The sequence below is a fragment of the Ciona robusta genome, chromosome 1 (genome assembly GCF_009617815.1).
Source record: "Ciona robusta chromosome 1, ASM961781v2".
Taxonomy (NCBI): Eukaryota; Metazoa; Chordata; class Ascidiacea; order Phlebobranchia; family Cionidae; genus Ciona; species Ciona robusta.
In genome coordinates, this window is record NC_143235.1 from 8848587 (window position 1) to 8864670 (window position 16084).

A 16084-nucleotide genomic window follows, 5' to 3' on the forward strand; every position below is an offset into this window, starting at 1 on the left:
TGTTTCGGGGATGTTTGAAACCCCAAACAGTTCGATACAAGTTATGCCAACATTTCATGTAAAAACAAACATACCAAAGTATCAAACTGCTATGGAACGTGTGGCAGCTGAAACTTGTAATCTGAGGAGCCGAGAAAATGATGGAAACTAGATCGCTCTGTTATCAGAAATGAACAATACGAACATATTTGGTTACTGTTGATACTGCCCACGTGTGAATATTTAGGTGATCATGTAGGGAGAATGTGAATTAACAATATGTGTCATCGAATAATTAGTACCACGTCGAATTGACATTCTAGTATAGAAGTTCGGACAAAAATTAAAGCTCTCGTCAAAGCTGATTTAAAGACACGAGACACTGCGGGGTTTAAAGAATTTTTACTCAAATATGCGGCTATAAAAACAGTAAGCTTAGGCACATGCTTGACCCCCTAGGGAGATTGAACCGCTTATCTGGACACCGAATTGGACGGTCGCTGTGCGCGATCAAAAAATGTTTGAAATATTTATGCTGACAAGGTCTATGAAGACTGACCTATACGCATAATTGCACTTGCGAATTGCTTTTAAATGCCCCTAGGGTAAACCTACAAACGGTGAATTCGATTAGCCAACACTGCTCAGGAGACATGACTTTGTTAACAAGCAGTGTCACCATTTGATTGCCATTCATACATACTTCCTGCCATCAAAGGCGCTTATAACTTGAGCGTTAAAGAAAACGTTCCTAGGTCTGTGTGTTTATAAATAGGTGTCTAAACTGTATAAAGTATGGTATAAATATATCGTACAATCTGTTTACCGAACCGGCTGTATTTTTCTGCAACAGGAAACTGAATTTGGCGGCAACAGTTTTTCCGAGCACTTAATCTCGAAAACTCTTGAAGCTTTAAGTCTTCCTCAGATGAATAGAGTACCCTGATTGGAGTGGCTCGAGTTTGAAAAGTGCTTATAATTTAAGCTGCATTGAAAAAAACTGAAACTGTTTTCATTGAGTAACCGCCAACCATGCATCACTGCAGTCTGTACTACTGGAAAATATTAGATATTATGGTTTACAGGTAGCGGGTACGCTTACGAAACGGCCACCACCTAAAAAGATAAACGTTGAACCGTGCAAGCACGTTGAACGTTTTTTATAGCACGGCTATTCGGCGCACATTTATGAAACCATATTTGGACAAATATGGTTTTAAAACAGGGCACATAATTTGATGAAATAAAATACAATCTGTAACAAAGTCGTTCCCAGGAGAGAAATACACTGCTATAGGCCAAACAATTAATCCGTGAGCAGATGGGCGGCCTAGATAACCAAAGCAAAAATCCCGAATTGGCCTGGCAAAATATTTGACAGTTATATACGCAAATTTGTTTACCCCAAGATTGATTGACGCACGCAAAATCCCTGGTGAGCTAACCGTAATAGGTGATGATGAATTAGTATTGGACCACTAACACGCCTCCCTTAACGGCACCAATCGATGAATGAAGGATATTTTGCCTGAAATTGAAAACTTAACAACAGATGTTAACGTGAGTAGGGTTACAACGAAAGAAATTTCATCGTTTTAAGTTACAAGTGATGTCATGCTTCGATTAACCAAAACTAGGTCAGAAGAAACAATATTAAATCTTTCCTTAAAACATAGGACGAATTGTAGTCAAAAGTTGGGCAAAGTGTTCTTACACTTATATTTGCAGTATTCTAAAAGCAAAGATGTGTAAACAGAAATGCCCGATATTTTTGTGTGCCTGCTATATGGAAACCGTTCTGATACAGACCTCTCTTGCCCCTTGTGGTGGTTTATAAAGTATTGTAAAAGTTTCGCTTGTAGTTTTAGTTTTTACCTACCTTTAATTTTTTAAGTCTAGCTTTAGTCGGTCTTTATTTTCAATACAATACTGTACCTAAAACTTCCAGACATGAGCTCGACGTATTATCCTATACTGAACAAAAGAATCACTTACAACATCAAACCTGGGGAGTCTGAAGTAAACTGTTGATCTCAGGTTGCCGCTAGAAGACGCTCTCATTTCTTTGTCTGAATTGTGCAGATCGCAGGTGAGCAGATTTCATAGTAATGTTGCAATTATGCAAGTGCAATTTTCGTATCCTCATAACTATTGCACTCGTGTTTGGTAAGTACCAAGAAATAATGTTCTGGTATGATATAATTGCAGTATTTTTAAATTTAGCAGCCGTTTTGCACGTATACTACACTTTTTAATTAAACCAAACTAACTTTGTTTTTGCATTTCTGATCAGACATAAAAGTTTGATTATTTAGTACTGTTAAACCTGTGTGGTCTTTAAACTTATCAGCATATATCTGTTCCCGTTTTCATAAGCAGAAAGCCAAAAGAACAAACTTCTAATATGGCAAGTGGTAATTCAGGATTTCCATTTCGGAACCAAAATAACTTTTCTAACATGAACAAATTTAACAATGCAAGTGGCAAAAGTGCGAATCCTATGAATGATATGATACCAGGGTGTAGTTTGACTAACCCTGGATCAGGATCATATTCTAGTAACGTTCAAATGCCGAACATAAAAGGCACCAGTATGCTCCCTAGTTCAAGCTTTACCAATGGCTACAACAAATGGACAACAAACTCAGATGACGCTGAATCAGCAGACATTACTGAGATAGATGGTGGGATTATGGAAGGGGGAGGTCAGATTCTTCGCATTGCGACCGCTCTCAGCACTATTCTACATAAGCCTATCTCAATCAGTTCTATCCGTGCCAACAGAACTAACCCCGGATTACGACCACAGCATATGACTGGCATACAACTTGTGAGAGATCTATGTTCAGGTCAACTAACTGGTGACCAGGTTGGATCGCAGTGCTACACACTAATACCAAACATGCTACAAAGTGGGACCTTTGTTGGTGATACAGGCACAGCTGGTGCTGTAAGCCTGTTGTTACAAATTGCACTGCCTTGCCTAATGTTTACCCCGAGTGTATCTCATTTGACCCTCTGTGGAGGCACCAATGCTGAAATGGCCCCACAAATTGATTATACCATTCAAGTGCTTAAGCCGGTACTGGAGGCATTTGGTGTGCGCATGGATTGCCAGATCGTTAAGAGAGGTTACTTTCCAAGAGGTGGTGGTGAAATCACTGTTCAAGCAAAGCCAATTCGTCAACTTCATCCAATTAACCTCACTAATCTAGGTTCCATTAAACGAATAACCGGACGTGCCTTTGTTGCTGGAGTCATCCCATTCAAAATAGCCCAGCAGATGGCCAAATCTGCTACCTCAGTTCTGTGGCGGTCTTATCCTGAGGTGCCAATTAATATTCAGGCGGTTCAAGAACCAAAAAATGCTGTGGTTGGCAATGGCACAGGAATAATAGTAGTCGCCGAAACAACAACAGGATGTTGCATCTCTGGTACCGCTCTTGGTCGCAAAGGTATACAAGCAGAACAGGTTGGATCAGATGCTGCTGAAATGCTGCTAAGGAATCTATCCTATGGTGCATGTGTTGACGAATACTTGCAAGATCAACTGATCATATTCATGGCCCTTGCAGCTGGTTACTCTAGAATTAAAACTGGCCCAATCACCCTACACACGCAAACTGCTATACACATTGCAAGTATGATGACCCAGGCTCAATTCAATATTGTCCAAGCTTCTCCAAATGCCACAGATAGCTACATCATTGAATGTTGTGGGATTGGTCACTGCAATCCTTATCTTTAAGTTGGTGCTTTTCAATTGATCATGACGCTGTTCCTTTTCTATATGAGATAAACTAAGATTTTTGTTATTGAAATCCTGAAGTTCAGTCTACTAAACAGGAACTTTGAAATCCTGCTATGCTGGTACCTTTTATTTTTTATATGTCAACCAAGTTCTTTAGTTGTTTTCATTTTGCAAGACTCATTCTTGACACTTGGTTTTACTGTGACAACCCATTGCCCCAGGTCTTAACCTTGTACTTTGTCCATTTTGAATTTCACACAGCAGAAAATGACCTTTCCTCGTTCAGTCAAACACTGTCATCATTGACATTTTTGCATTTTTAAGCTGTCTCTGTTTGATCTCTGCCTTTGTTAGTTATGACTGTGCATTTTCTACAAGCATTTGTATCAAACCGTTTTAACTTCTTTATTTCTTTTACAACTAACATAACTTTTTGTTACTGTTCATAGTAGGGTTTTATGTGCGAATTTCCGTTTTATTCATTTTATTGAGCAAGTCTTAAAGATGACCTTTCCTTAAATGATATGCATGTTAATACATAAAAGTATTCATATTATAAGATCAATAGAAACTGTGTTTTCTTCTCAAACCTTCTTTTCTGTGATTGTGACTAATGTAACAAGCATGGACAAATTTTTACAATCTACCATGTTATAAGCAAATGAACAGAAAATGTAGCCTATATGAAAAGTATTGCATTAACTTCAAATGCTGTTTGAATCATTGTGAGCAGGCATAGTGATGCCGGGTAGAGATGTAGCAAATACCGCTGTGAAAAGAGACTGGCTTGTATTCAGCCTACACATATAACCACATTATAACTAGTCTTGTTGTATCTTATAATTGTATACCCTTCTGTGTTTCCTAGTTGTGCCTTTCTTGTCTTTCTATGTGCATTTTAATAGTGATAGTCTATGTTCAAAAACTGCTGCGACGGCCACTTTTAATTTGGCAGTGTTACAATCATATAGAATTTATATATGCTCAATATACTTTTATGTTCTGTAAGCTGCCGTTTCAGTTCTATTTATTATTACACCAATTTTTATCTTCCTAGTTGATTTACAAATTTCCAGTACACACAATTACAAATACTGAGTAACCGGTTAATGTTGAAAAAGACAAATCTATGACTTTTCAATTTTTTTTTGTGAAAACTGTAGCCCTTTATCTTGTTCTTCTGCTTAAAAATGAAATCATTTTATGCCATTCCTAAGTTAGCTGCAATGCCGCCATGATTTCGTTCCTTCGATATATTCTTTATTTGTGGTGCTAAACATTTCTGTTGGTTGATATAAAACAAGTTCTATTTGACTGTATTGTGTATTTTTTGTATAAAAGTACTAATGAAGGTGACGTGTAAAAACTTAAATGTTTATATTTCCTTGTTCAAAGAAATATTTAGAACTCCTGACTTGAACGCATGTACCTTCTTTATCTTGGCGTCGCAACTTGGTTTGGGGGATATTTTCATGTATGGTTGACAATTTGGACAACCCATTACAGCCCAATAATGTGAAGCAATTGCCGTTAAACGTCTTACCACAGGCGACATACTCCCGCGAGCTTTGCGAATTTTGACTCTGTACGCCAATGCGGAACCATTGGGTTACATTTCTCAGCGGCAACATTTTATTACCCCGGCAACAAAGTATGGACAGTTCACGTATATTTACTAGTTTGGTAGTAATGTCGCCTGGCTAAGTCGCTCCCTGTTTGAATAAAAAGTGGCCACCGCGAATGTCATGTATCTGTTCGCATGGTGGCAGTAGATGCAACGCATAAATTGTATTGAGACTTTAGTTGAGTGCTGCTGTGGTGTCGCGACAATGGCCAGCACATGCGACGAGGAAAAGGTGAGTGATATGTTGAATTTTGTCGTAATTGTGTATTTTGTAGTTGCTTATTTGGTCTCAATGAAGAATACTCACCAAGCCACTGAATCAAAACTATACTATGGAGAATTCTTCGTCTTCACTACAATAGAATAGTAGTAGACTATAGTAGAATCCCACTATCCCTTAACTATTTAGTATTTAGGCTACTCATTTTTACTAACAAAAAGTTACATGTAAACAAAATCATCATCGTAATGTGTATCCTGAAAGCCAGTTTAAGTTGTGTTTGTAATGTTGTTTAAAAGGCTATAAGGTTTCTTCTTTATAATGTAACTTCATTAAAGTAGTCCACTAACATGTGACATGTTTTCGGTTTTACGAGGTTGCTTGTTTAATAACTTCTACCTTTTATGTGTTGTTGTTTCTGCAGATCTCCAATGCAGAACAAAAGAAGAAAATGCACACCTGCAGTGCTTGTTCAAAACAATACAAGAAGCAAAGACATTTACGACTTCATTTTGCTAGAAAACACACAAATAAAGATGACTGGAGCCATAAATGCACTGAATGTGGTAAAGTTTTCGCAGATCAGGAAATTTTGCAGCGTCACAAGCTATCACATGATAAGACATACAAAGCAGTTTGCCAAATTGGTGATTGTAGGAAAGAATACAAGAGCACATCTGCACTAAGCAAGCATCGCCAACAGGCCCATGGCATCAACAAATCTCCAAAAGAAAATAGAAAAAAGTATTGTTGCGAGGTTTCTGACTGTGATGCAAATTTTTCCAAGCATCATCTTTTAAAACAGCATTCCTATCAGCACACTGCTGTCCCACCTTTTCCATGCAGCAAGTGTGACAAGCGGTTTCTTACATTATCACATAAAGTGAGGCATGAGAAGATACATAATGGATATTCATGTAAGATGTGTTCAATAAACTGCAGTACTTGGTCCTTACTTCGAAGACATATTGCTACAGAACACAAAGAGGTCAACAAGTGTGACGAATGTGGGTTAACTTTTAAACAGCCATCACAACTAAAGCAGCACCTGCAAGTCCACAGTGAAAAGCGGCAAGTTTTTAAATGCACAAAGTGTGAGAAAACATATGTAAACAAATACAATTTTAAAATGCATTTTAAGATAGTGCATCTCAATGAAAAGAAGTTCCAATGTACCCATGCTGGTTGTAACAAAATATTTGCCTATAAAAAGAGTTTGAAAACCCATGAACTAATTCATCAAGAAGACTATGTTCCATTGCCAAAGAAAACAAGATGTGACAAATTAAGTTGCTTATCTAGAATCACTGGTTTCAATCATGAAAAAGCTTTGTTACCTGAAGTTGCTTAACTGATCATAAAATTTGCTTATTGCTTAATGTTCGCTGTTAGCTACCTGTTCCTTTCATGCAATACCTTGTTTTTTTTTTTCCTTTCAACTATGGTGCACATGCATATATTCGTAAGTGGCAAGATTTAGTTCAATTGCAGCAATGTTCTATATGTGTCATTCCCCTTACAGATTTAATAGTTATCTTGTTGGATAAGGTTGCTAACTGTACTGTTGCATAAATAAGAAACTCTACTGCTACATTCATTATGACAACTGCTCACCGAGCCACCTTCGCACCTGCTAAAGCCGGTGCTTCAAGAGGTGAAAGTGATTTAGGAAAATTATCAAAACAATATTCAAGTCGGGATCTACCAAGTCACAAAACACTTAAGTACAGACAACCTGGCCAGGTAAGAATTGTAATGTTAGCATAGGATTGTGAATTCAACTAGCTAATAATTGATTAACTAAACTCTGAGTCTCCATTTTCATAAAATATGGGACATTGGAACTGTGGCCTACCTACTAGGGATGCTCTGCTGTGGGTTCTTACTTCTCCACAAAACATTTAAAGTAGTTGCTTAATACTTATTGTGATCCTAGAATGCTCCAGAAGACATCAGAGGAAGAGATCTTCGTCATGAGTTAGCTGAGAGGGAGCATTCATCAAGATCAGATAAGAGGTCTGATAGCAGGTCATCACGAGACTCCAAACGACAAAGATTAGATCATGTTCCCGCATCCAATTTAGATGCCGATGATGCTGCGCGCAGTGTATGTGGGACAGATTTTATATATTTAAGTTGCTATGTAATGTATTGTAGGATTGTTGCAGCTTATGCTTAAAAGTTTCATAATTTTAGGACAGCGACTCAGATTCTGATGACTCTGAAGATGACACAGCAGAATTAATGGCTGAGCTAAACCGAATTAAAAAAGAGAGAGCTGAAGAGACTGCAAAACTGGTGAGCTAGGTTGTGTTGCTTAAAGAGAAGAGCTGTTATACAAATTTATAAGTTTAAGCATTATTCACCTTTTGCCCAGTATCCTTATACAGGTATATGCATTTTGTTAATGTCATATCTGCTTCTTTTTATAAAACAGGAAGAGGAAAAGAGAGAAGAAGCAGAGCGAATCCGAACAGAAAATATTTTAAGCGGAAACCCACTTCTGACTGATGCCAAAGCAAATTCTAACTTTTCTGTGAAAAGAAGGTATCTTTATACACTGTCATAGTTGCATACAAGTTTGTTAGTTTTCATTATTAATGTTAATCTGTCTATACTTAGATGGGATGATGATGTAGTGTTTAAAAACTGTGCACGAGGTGAATCGGACAAGACAAAACAGAATTTTATCAACGACACCCTACGATCAGAATTCCACAAAAAGTTCATGGACAAATATGTGAAGTGAATGGTAAACAAACATGATGGTGGGAAAACAAAGCAAGGATGTCGCGACCTGATGAAATTAAATGTATTTCTGTTATTGGCCATAACAGTAATCTTAAGCATATGTTGTATTTGCTATTTTTTATTTGGATCTGTCAGTTTACTTTTAATTAGTAATTACATGTGGATAAAAGTCAAGGAAAGTCGTTCATACATCACTGCACATACAAATGTAAAAAAATTAAATTTGGAGAGGTACAAGCTAAAGTATGTGCGAACAATGTTCAACATACCAACAATTAAATAAGCTTAATTCACATATTATGTAAAAATTTCTATATATAAGCAAAGAGCAACAACCAGCTAAAACAAAGGTTTATGTTGCAATTATTATCATTGCTCAGATGGTAAGTAATACCGTATTTAATGTACTTGTACTAACACCTGAAAGTATCACCATATACGATGAGCATAGTTGCAATGTAGATTTTTTAAGAAAACTGTTTCATTTGCTTATGCTAACATTGTTTTGTAATAGATGCAAAATAAAACGCAAATGTCCCGTCGTATTGCCTATTACACAGAATCCCATGTAGTTAATTTAAAATCACAAGAAATCAAACTTTCCACTGCCTTCCTGGGTCTAATCGATTCCGGTCGAGCTTTTCAAGTTTTTCAAAATGTTTTCGAGCGTTCCGGATGTTAATAAGCGTCAACTCGGATGCTGAAAATAATTAGGATTTGCATTGAATCCGACAGTTTGCAATGATACCCATTGAGGCTAAAAACATATATGTATAAATTGTATATATATATAATATATTATTTTTATTTTTTGCTGGATCTAGAAAAAACGATAAAAAATTAAAAAAAGAATGTTACCCCCCTACTTTTCTTACTTTGAGCTTAATAAAGTTACAGTTTTGCCACTTTTCCACATACATTAAACATTAATCGTAACAGAAAAAGTACTTACGCATTGAAGTGTCTGACATTATGACCATCACATAGGTATTTGAAGTGAACATTTCAATAAAAGCTGCAAAACTTTTGTTCCGTACCTCCATACTTTGAAACGAGGCAGCTACTTTGCTAAGGAATGATGGTTTATGTATTAACATCAAAGGGACACATCTACTAAAATCTTTGTGTATAATTATTTGGGAAAGATTTCTAAAGTGGGTAGTGATATGGTAAACTATTTTATGTGCAATCACTAAACATGTTTTCTAATCGAAGGGGTGGAAAATGGCACACAGTCATATCACCGCTACCTATAGGTATTACAGGCCAGTTTTTAGAGCAATGAACGTGGTGGACATTTTATCCCTTATGTGGTATGTGTGAATGCATGAATAAAAGATGTTTCACTTCAAAGAAGTACTCACCTACAACTTAACTTAAATTGTTTTATGATGTTGCTTATTTTCTCAAAGCGATGAATGTCTTTATGTTCTCTCCTTTCATTGTGAGAAATAACCAAAAAAGTTGCCTTTTCAAACAACAGAACCTGTAAGCATATGCAGCAGTATAAATTACGGATCTAAAAATTGGATTTTATATCAAAAAATTGTCCACTTACCTCATCTGCATTAATAATCTCTGAAAACCTCGCCAAGTTTGATTCTAACTCCTGTACATTTGGTATCAGCTGGTACATAATGCTTGACCACGCCTGGAATTATAAAAATGTTTTTTAAATAAAAAAAACTCCCATGGAGCATGTCAGACTGTGAAATATAGCGAGAGTTAGAACTCCTCATGCAACTCACTTTGTATAATGTCTCATCCCATATGGAAGTTTTGAAGCAAGAACACTCCAGTGGTTTAGATAAACGGACAAGTTCCTCTTCCCTTGCACCAAAGACCTGGAAATATTGTACTTGTAAATACAACTATAAAAAGTTCTATTATAGAACTTCTATACCAGGTCTATTAAGTGTTTACTGTTTACATAGCACATTTGCCCTAGTTGTGCTCTTACATTACTTAATGTTGTTTAATATCAAATAAAGAATTTCTAAATACAAAGCTAGCAACATATACTGAAATTGTAACATACAATGTCTCTTTGGTCCTCTTGTACCAGGTCCATTTTATGGATAAGACAGAAGATTTTGGCATTTGGGGAATTTTGCAAGATTGCTTCAAGACATGTTTGATAATAATGCATGTCACGTTCCAATTCTCTGCTCTCGACATCAAAGACATAAATCATGACTTCAACATTACGAAAGATATTGTCCTTTTGACTTGCAAAGTAGTTTTCCATGAATGCTTCCTGCCTGTGAGATAATAAAATATTAACTTCCTTATTCTTATATATGAACAATGTTCTCAGTTGGAGCTTAAGATATTAGTTCTTGATAGAAATTATACCATGTATATTGTAAGTGGTGTCAAGGGTTGCCTTTTCGCATTGCATTTAAATTAGCACAACATAACAAAACAAATAATTTGCTTTGTCAGCAGAAAATAATAGCTGAACTGCAATTTTCCAGATTTCACTTTCAAATAAAAGTGAAACTCACTGTAATGTAATAACCATCTTTATCAATCATCTTTTCTTGCATTTGACAATAACACGCATGTGAGATTTTAACAACCATGCTTATGATAACTATATATAAATACTGCTTCAGTGCTTTATGCAATGTGGTCAACACAAAAAGTATAAACTTACCCTCCACAATCCCATAAGTTTAATATAAGGTTGCCAAGAAACCTTACATGAGCATGCTCAACGTCAACTAAAAAGAAAAGTTTTTTAATTATATTTTATTTGACTGTTTTAAATTACATGTTTATATGTATAAAACATCTAAACAATACTTATTTGTCTGCTACAGTCTTACTTGTTGCTCCAAGTCGTCTTGTATCTCTTGCTATGAAGTTTGCGAATATAATTGAGCGCATGCTCGTCTTTCCTGCTCCTGATTTACCCATGAGTAAAACCTGTAAACAAACAAAATAATTCATCCATAAACTTCAGATCTAGAAAAGAGAAATTATTAAAAGCATATCCGTATGTATATATTAGTTAATTTAATATATATATATATATAATATACCTTTTTCTTCATTCTGTGACTTGTTTTTGCACTTGAATATCAAAAAAGTAACTTCAAATGATTTCAGTAACCTCAATTTCGGATATTAGATAAATGTCACCTTAATATGCCTAAGCTTCTGTAAGTCTTTAAAATGTGTAGATGATACAAAAAATGGTTGAAAATAAATTACAAAACTGATAAAAATGTATTACAGATGTATACTTAGTAAAATTCAATTAAAACATATAAAAAAATTACGATGTACGATTACTACTTTAACATATTTTCAAGTAGCTGAACTTCTGGCCTAAACATTAACATGATTCTTTAGGGTAAATCTCAAGTAAATTTTAAGTTACAAGATAATTTCTGGAAAAAGAAAAATGTACAGATAATTCCTCAAAAATAAAACATATTTATTGTTATTACCTTCTATTTACATACAAGCAATGAGAAATCCAGGTAAATAAACTTGGTTCAGATTTAAAAAAAAAAAAAATTTTTTAAAATAAACTTGATTCACTTGTGGTCAGTTACAGTATAAACATAACAGCCAATATAGAAAACACACCAGGTTTGTTATGTTTTGATTGAAACTGACCAATGAGAGATCATTATTATCAAATTTTAAAACAATAAAATATCCATACAGTTTATGAGGTAGATAATCAAATGACACCGAAATACTTTATTCAGTTCATTGGAAATTGAATTCTAGTTTGATTTGGGAGTTACTCGCAAGTAAATATCCCCTTTTGGCTTCAGTGTTGTGGATTTAAATTCTAACTGTACAGGGGGCTTAGGGGTATTTTCACATACATCAAGGTTAAAGTCCTGAAGAATTTTTGCAATTGCAAGCTTAATTTCCAACACGGCAAATCTCATTCCAATACAGCCACGTGGTCCTCCACCAAATGGTTGAAAAATCATGGAATCAACTGATCTCATGTCTTCCATCCTCTCTGGTTTGAATTTGAGTGGCTCCTCCCATATCTCCTCATCTCTGCTCATGCCATAAACTGGGACAATAACTTGAATACCTTTTGGTAAAAAGACTCCATTAATAGTGATGTCACGGTTTGGGATTCGAGAGTTTACAGCAATAGGAGGGTAAAGCCTTAATGTCTCGTTTAGGCACATTTCAAGGTATTTCATGCTGTTAAGTGCTTCATACGTTAAAGAGCCATACTTTTCTAGCATTTTATCAATCTCTTCCTGAACCTTTTTTTGAACATCTTTGTGGGTAGCAAGGTTGTAAGCAAGTAGTGTTAATGCATTTGCTGAGGTGTCGTACCCAGCTAATACCATGAGAACACTGTTGCTGGTTATTTCTAACTGGGTCAAACCTTTGGATTTACCTTTGGCCACATCCTCAACAGATATTTGGTCATTAAGCATAAGCTGCATCAAATCAACACGGGGTTTTACTGTTGAATGCTTCCTTTGATCAATCAGTGATTTTGTAAGATTAGCAAAATAATTAACTGTATCCTGGAATTATACTGTAGTCAAGTTTGCACAGAATTTCCTCAAATGCAGGAAACATGAAACAAAGCATAACTAATGGGCTGCGACTTATTTCAAAACCAAATGCTTGTTTCACCATTTTTATGATTTTTGGTTCTTGGCCATCTTTTAATTCTTGAGGATGAGTGTCAACACTAAATGCTGCAGAGCAGGTTATATCAAGAGCAAGTTTTCCAAACACGGATTTTGCTTCAAACCTACCCTGGTCATTCTGTGTAGTTTTAATAAGAATATTAATTGCATGATTACAACAGTCTTCCATTATGCCCAACATTTCTTTCAACTTTGCGGTTGAAAAACTAGGAGTAAGCGTGTTTCTAATTCTTTTCCATTGCTCTCCTTCCGTCATCAGAATAGTGGTGTTCATCACCTTTCCATTAATTTTTGTCAAACTGGTCTGGCGAGTGGGAAAAGTTGCAAACTCCTTGATATACATTTGCTTTATGATGTCTGGATCTGCCACAGTTATTTGTGGGGTCAGAAAAAGGTATGCACCATAGATCTTACCAAGTTTCCTTTTACAATATTCATGACTGTTCATCATCCAGTCTGAATTACCAATAAATGGCCGAACAGTTCCAAGTTGTAGAATTGTAGGTTGAATATGTGGGATATTGATATTCTTTAAAAACTGCCATTTTTTGTGTATGTAGATTCGAACCAACACAAGAGATGTTATTAATAAAACCAAAGTTTCAACGGACAGAAAACTTGGTATGTACATTGCTTTTATCTATATTCGTAAATCCTGGATAGAACACAAATATGATAACTGCAAATAAGGTAAATTATATATGTAATACATTTAAAATATTAATCAAAAAGTTAAAAAAGGGTCCATTAAAAAGGTTGCATATTTATATACTTTGATTAAATTTAATTAAACATATGTTTTAATTAAAGTTTAAATCACAACACTACAGTAAGGTGTTGACGGTGAGAAGCTGCATGCTCGTTTTACTAATCAAAGGCATAGGCCATAGCCTATACAGTTTAATGAGTTTATGTAAAAGAATAAGTTTTAACTTATAAAACTAGCATATGCCAACAATGCATATTACGAAATGTATTATTTAATTGCAATGCATCGATTTACGCTGCTTACCTTGGGTCCTGTACTTGAAAATCCTTGCCCTTTGCTTGCGTTTACTCTCTCCTCTTCTCTTTCATTGTTTATTATGTAAGATTGTAAGTCATGTGATCTGAAGGTAGTTCCCCACAGCTGCGATAACATTTCAGTTCACATGGTTTTGGGTGAAGTGGAACATCGTTCAAAATGATCGGACGTTGGTTTTAGATTATGATATAAGAAAACACGTCTTTTTTGTTGGTTTGTACCGTCACGAACTATGCCGAAAGTAATTTTGGTACTAAGCGGTAAAAGGAAATCTGGCAAGGATTATGTCGCCGAAGTGTTGCAACGGATATTTGGCATGGAAGTGTGCGTACTTATAAAACTCTCAGCACCTTTAAAGAAGGAATACGCCAATAAACACGACCTTGACTATCAAAAGCTGCTTTCTTCCAGCAGTTATAAAGAGAAATATAGAAAAGATATGATCGTTTGGGGCGAGTTAAAGCGAAATGAAGATCCTTCATACTTCTGGAAGGCTGCAACGAGAGCATGCCACAAATTTCCCGTTTGGGTAATCACTGATGCACGGAGACCTTCTGATTTAAAAGTAGTGCATGATTCGTACGGAGAAAACGGCCTAACCGTGACAAAACTCGTACGAATTGAAGCTACCGAACATACACGGAACACACGTGGTTGGAAATTTGTATGTGGAGTGGACGATGCACAGTCAGAGTGTGCATTGGATTCTGGATTTCACTGGGATTTTATCATACACAATAATGGTTCTGAAGAAAATTTACTAGAAAACATGCAACCATTGATAACACAAGTGTCAAATTTACTAAACCCAGATTAAAGCTTTACTAATATTTAAATATACAGTATTGGTTTTAGACATTTATAAATTAAACCCATTGCATCATTCATTATTTTTTATTCCCTTTCTAACTATCACAATCATTATAATGATCTTTATCAGTTCGAAGATTCTAGTTACATACAGCACATATAGACCATGTTTGTTGTAGGTAAAGATCACATTTTACACTACTGTCATGAATCTTAAATACATTGTATTGTATAAATATTGACATCGTCAAATGACTAAAACATTAACGGAATGCTTTGAATTTTTATTTATCCATTAGTCCACCAACACAATAAACCTAAACCTGGTTCCGAAATCACAGCCTTTATAAGATAAGGAATTGTTGGCTTTTTTGATGCTACTTCTGTGCTGGTTGTGGCAGTAGTGGGAGGTGCAGACATTGGTGTGGTGTCTGTAAATGTTTCATCAACTACTCTTAACCTTATTGGTTCGTTCACATCCATGAATAGGTCATGGGTGCCCTCATCAGTTTCATACTCCCAAACCCACACCTGCTCTGATTCATCAAACTTTGAAGGTTGTTGAAGTGATTCTGGTGGTATCAATATATCATCAAAAAAACCTAGACTCACAGTAACACCCTCCTGGCTACATCCCTTAATTTTTCCAATCAAAACCTCATCCACAAACGGCCTAAACACAACACACCGAAAATGTACTTTTGTGTGAGAGGCGCCATCGCCAGGGAATATGTATGAGTCTTCGTATTTGAGTATATCAAACAGACAGATACAAACACCAATGTTATAAACCACTTTGTTTGCCAAACGACGGTTCAATTCTACCTTCACTGCATCATTTAGGTTGACATTAAATAGCCATGGTTCCACTTTAACAGTGTCTTTCATTTCCACCAAAATAAACATATTTTTTCATTGATCAAGCTATAACTTGGTTGTAGAGTTTAAAACTGAAAATCAAAATTGGTTCATGATAATTATAAGTTACTTTACTAAACTCTACCAACTGCTAAATTTTAAACAGGAAAAAAGATATACTTTTTAAAGTATATATACCATCAAAACAGTATGTCTAAAGGATTATTGGCATTTAATGTCATTCCTATTAAGGTATTCACTTTTTCTGTTAATTTGTTGAATCAAAAACTATACAATTTAATTTAATGAAGTGACTCTGAGCTATTTTTCTCCATCACTTAACATTTTTGCGCTGCATATAAATATGAAAACCCACATCTTCGGTAGGTGTAGTATCATAGATACCTAAACATATGTT

At 35.5% G+C, this 16084-nt stretch overlaps 7 protein-coding genes across 7 annotated transcripts; 4 read left to right on the forward strand and 3 right to left on the reverse strand.

Moving 5' to 3' along the window:
• The first annotated feature begins 1941 nt into the window (after positions 1–1941).
• Positions 1942–5044, forward strand: LOC149742776 (RNA 3'-terminal phosphate cyclase-like). The gene has a single exon (XM_089893754.1). The coding sequence runs from the start codon at positions 2384–2386 to the stop codon at positions 3725–3727; it is 1344 nt and encodes a 447-aa protein (XP_089749880.1). The 5' UTR covers positions 1942–2383; the 3' UTR covers positions 3728–5044.
• Positions 5045–5179: 135 nt separating this feature from the next.
• On the forward strand, positions 5180–7097 carry LOC149742777 (transcription factor IIIA-like). Its single transcript, XM_089893757.1, has 2 exons — positions 5180–5586; positions 5999–7097. The coding sequence occupies exons 1-2, from the start codon at positions 5503–5505 to the stop codon at positions 6923–6925; spliced, it is 1011 nt and encodes a 336-aa protein (XP_089749883.1). The 5' UTR covers positions 5180–5502; the 3' UTR covers positions 6926–7097.
• Positions 7095–8867, forward strand: LOC149742778 (spliceosome-associated protein CWC15 homolog). The gene is made up of 5 exons (XM_089893774.1): positions 7095–7317; positions 7511–7681; positions 7771–7872; positions 8012–8121; positions 8197–8867. The coding sequence occupies exons 1-5, from the start codon at positions 7174–7176 to the stop codon at positions 8321–8323; spliced, it is 654 nt and encodes a 217-aa protein (XP_089749900.1). The 5' UTR covers positions 7095–7173; the 3' UTR covers positions 8324–8867.
• LOC149742779 (ras-related GTP-binding protein A-like) lies at positions 8428–14082 on the reverse strand. The gene is made up of 10 exons (XM_089893759.1): positions 13987–14082; positions 11373–11498; positions 11157–11256; positions 10985–11051; positions 10364–10586; positions 10074–10169; positions 9884–9976; positions 9690–9811; positions 9278–9393; positions 8428–9025 (listed from the first exon to the last, which is right to left on the reverse strand). Exons 2-10 carry the CDS (start codon positions 11382–11384, stop codon positions 8919–8921), a joined length of 936 nt encoding a protein of 311 aa, XP_089749885.1. The 5' UTR covers positions 11385–11498; positions 13987–14082; the 3' UTR covers positions 8428–8918.
• Positions 11498–13605, reverse strand: LOC149742780 (cytochrome P450 3A25-like). Its single transcript, XM_089893709.1, is given in 2 exon segments — positions 11498–12846; positions 12848–13605. Coding segments are annotated over 2 exon segments (1536 nt in total). The 3' UTR covers positions 11498–12068.
• A 148-nt stretch (positions 14083–14230) lies between the features above and the next one.
• LOC149742781 (phosphomevalonate kinase-like) lies at positions 14231–15143 on the forward strand. The gene has a single exon (XM_089893776.1). The coding sequence runs from the start codon at positions 14231–14233 to the stop codon at positions 14813–14815; it is 585 nt and encodes a 194-aa protein (XP_089749902.1). The 3' UTR covers positions 14816–15143.
• On the reverse strand, positions 15072–15714 carry LOC149742782 (DNA-directed RNA polymerase III subunit RPC8-like). The gene has a single exon (XM_089893775.1). It carries the CDS (start codon positions 15712–15714, stop codon positions 15097–15099), a length of 618 nt encoding a protein of 205 aa, XP_089749901.1. The 3' UTR covers positions 15072–15096.
• Between the last annotated feature and the right edge of the window lie 370 nt (positions 15715–16084).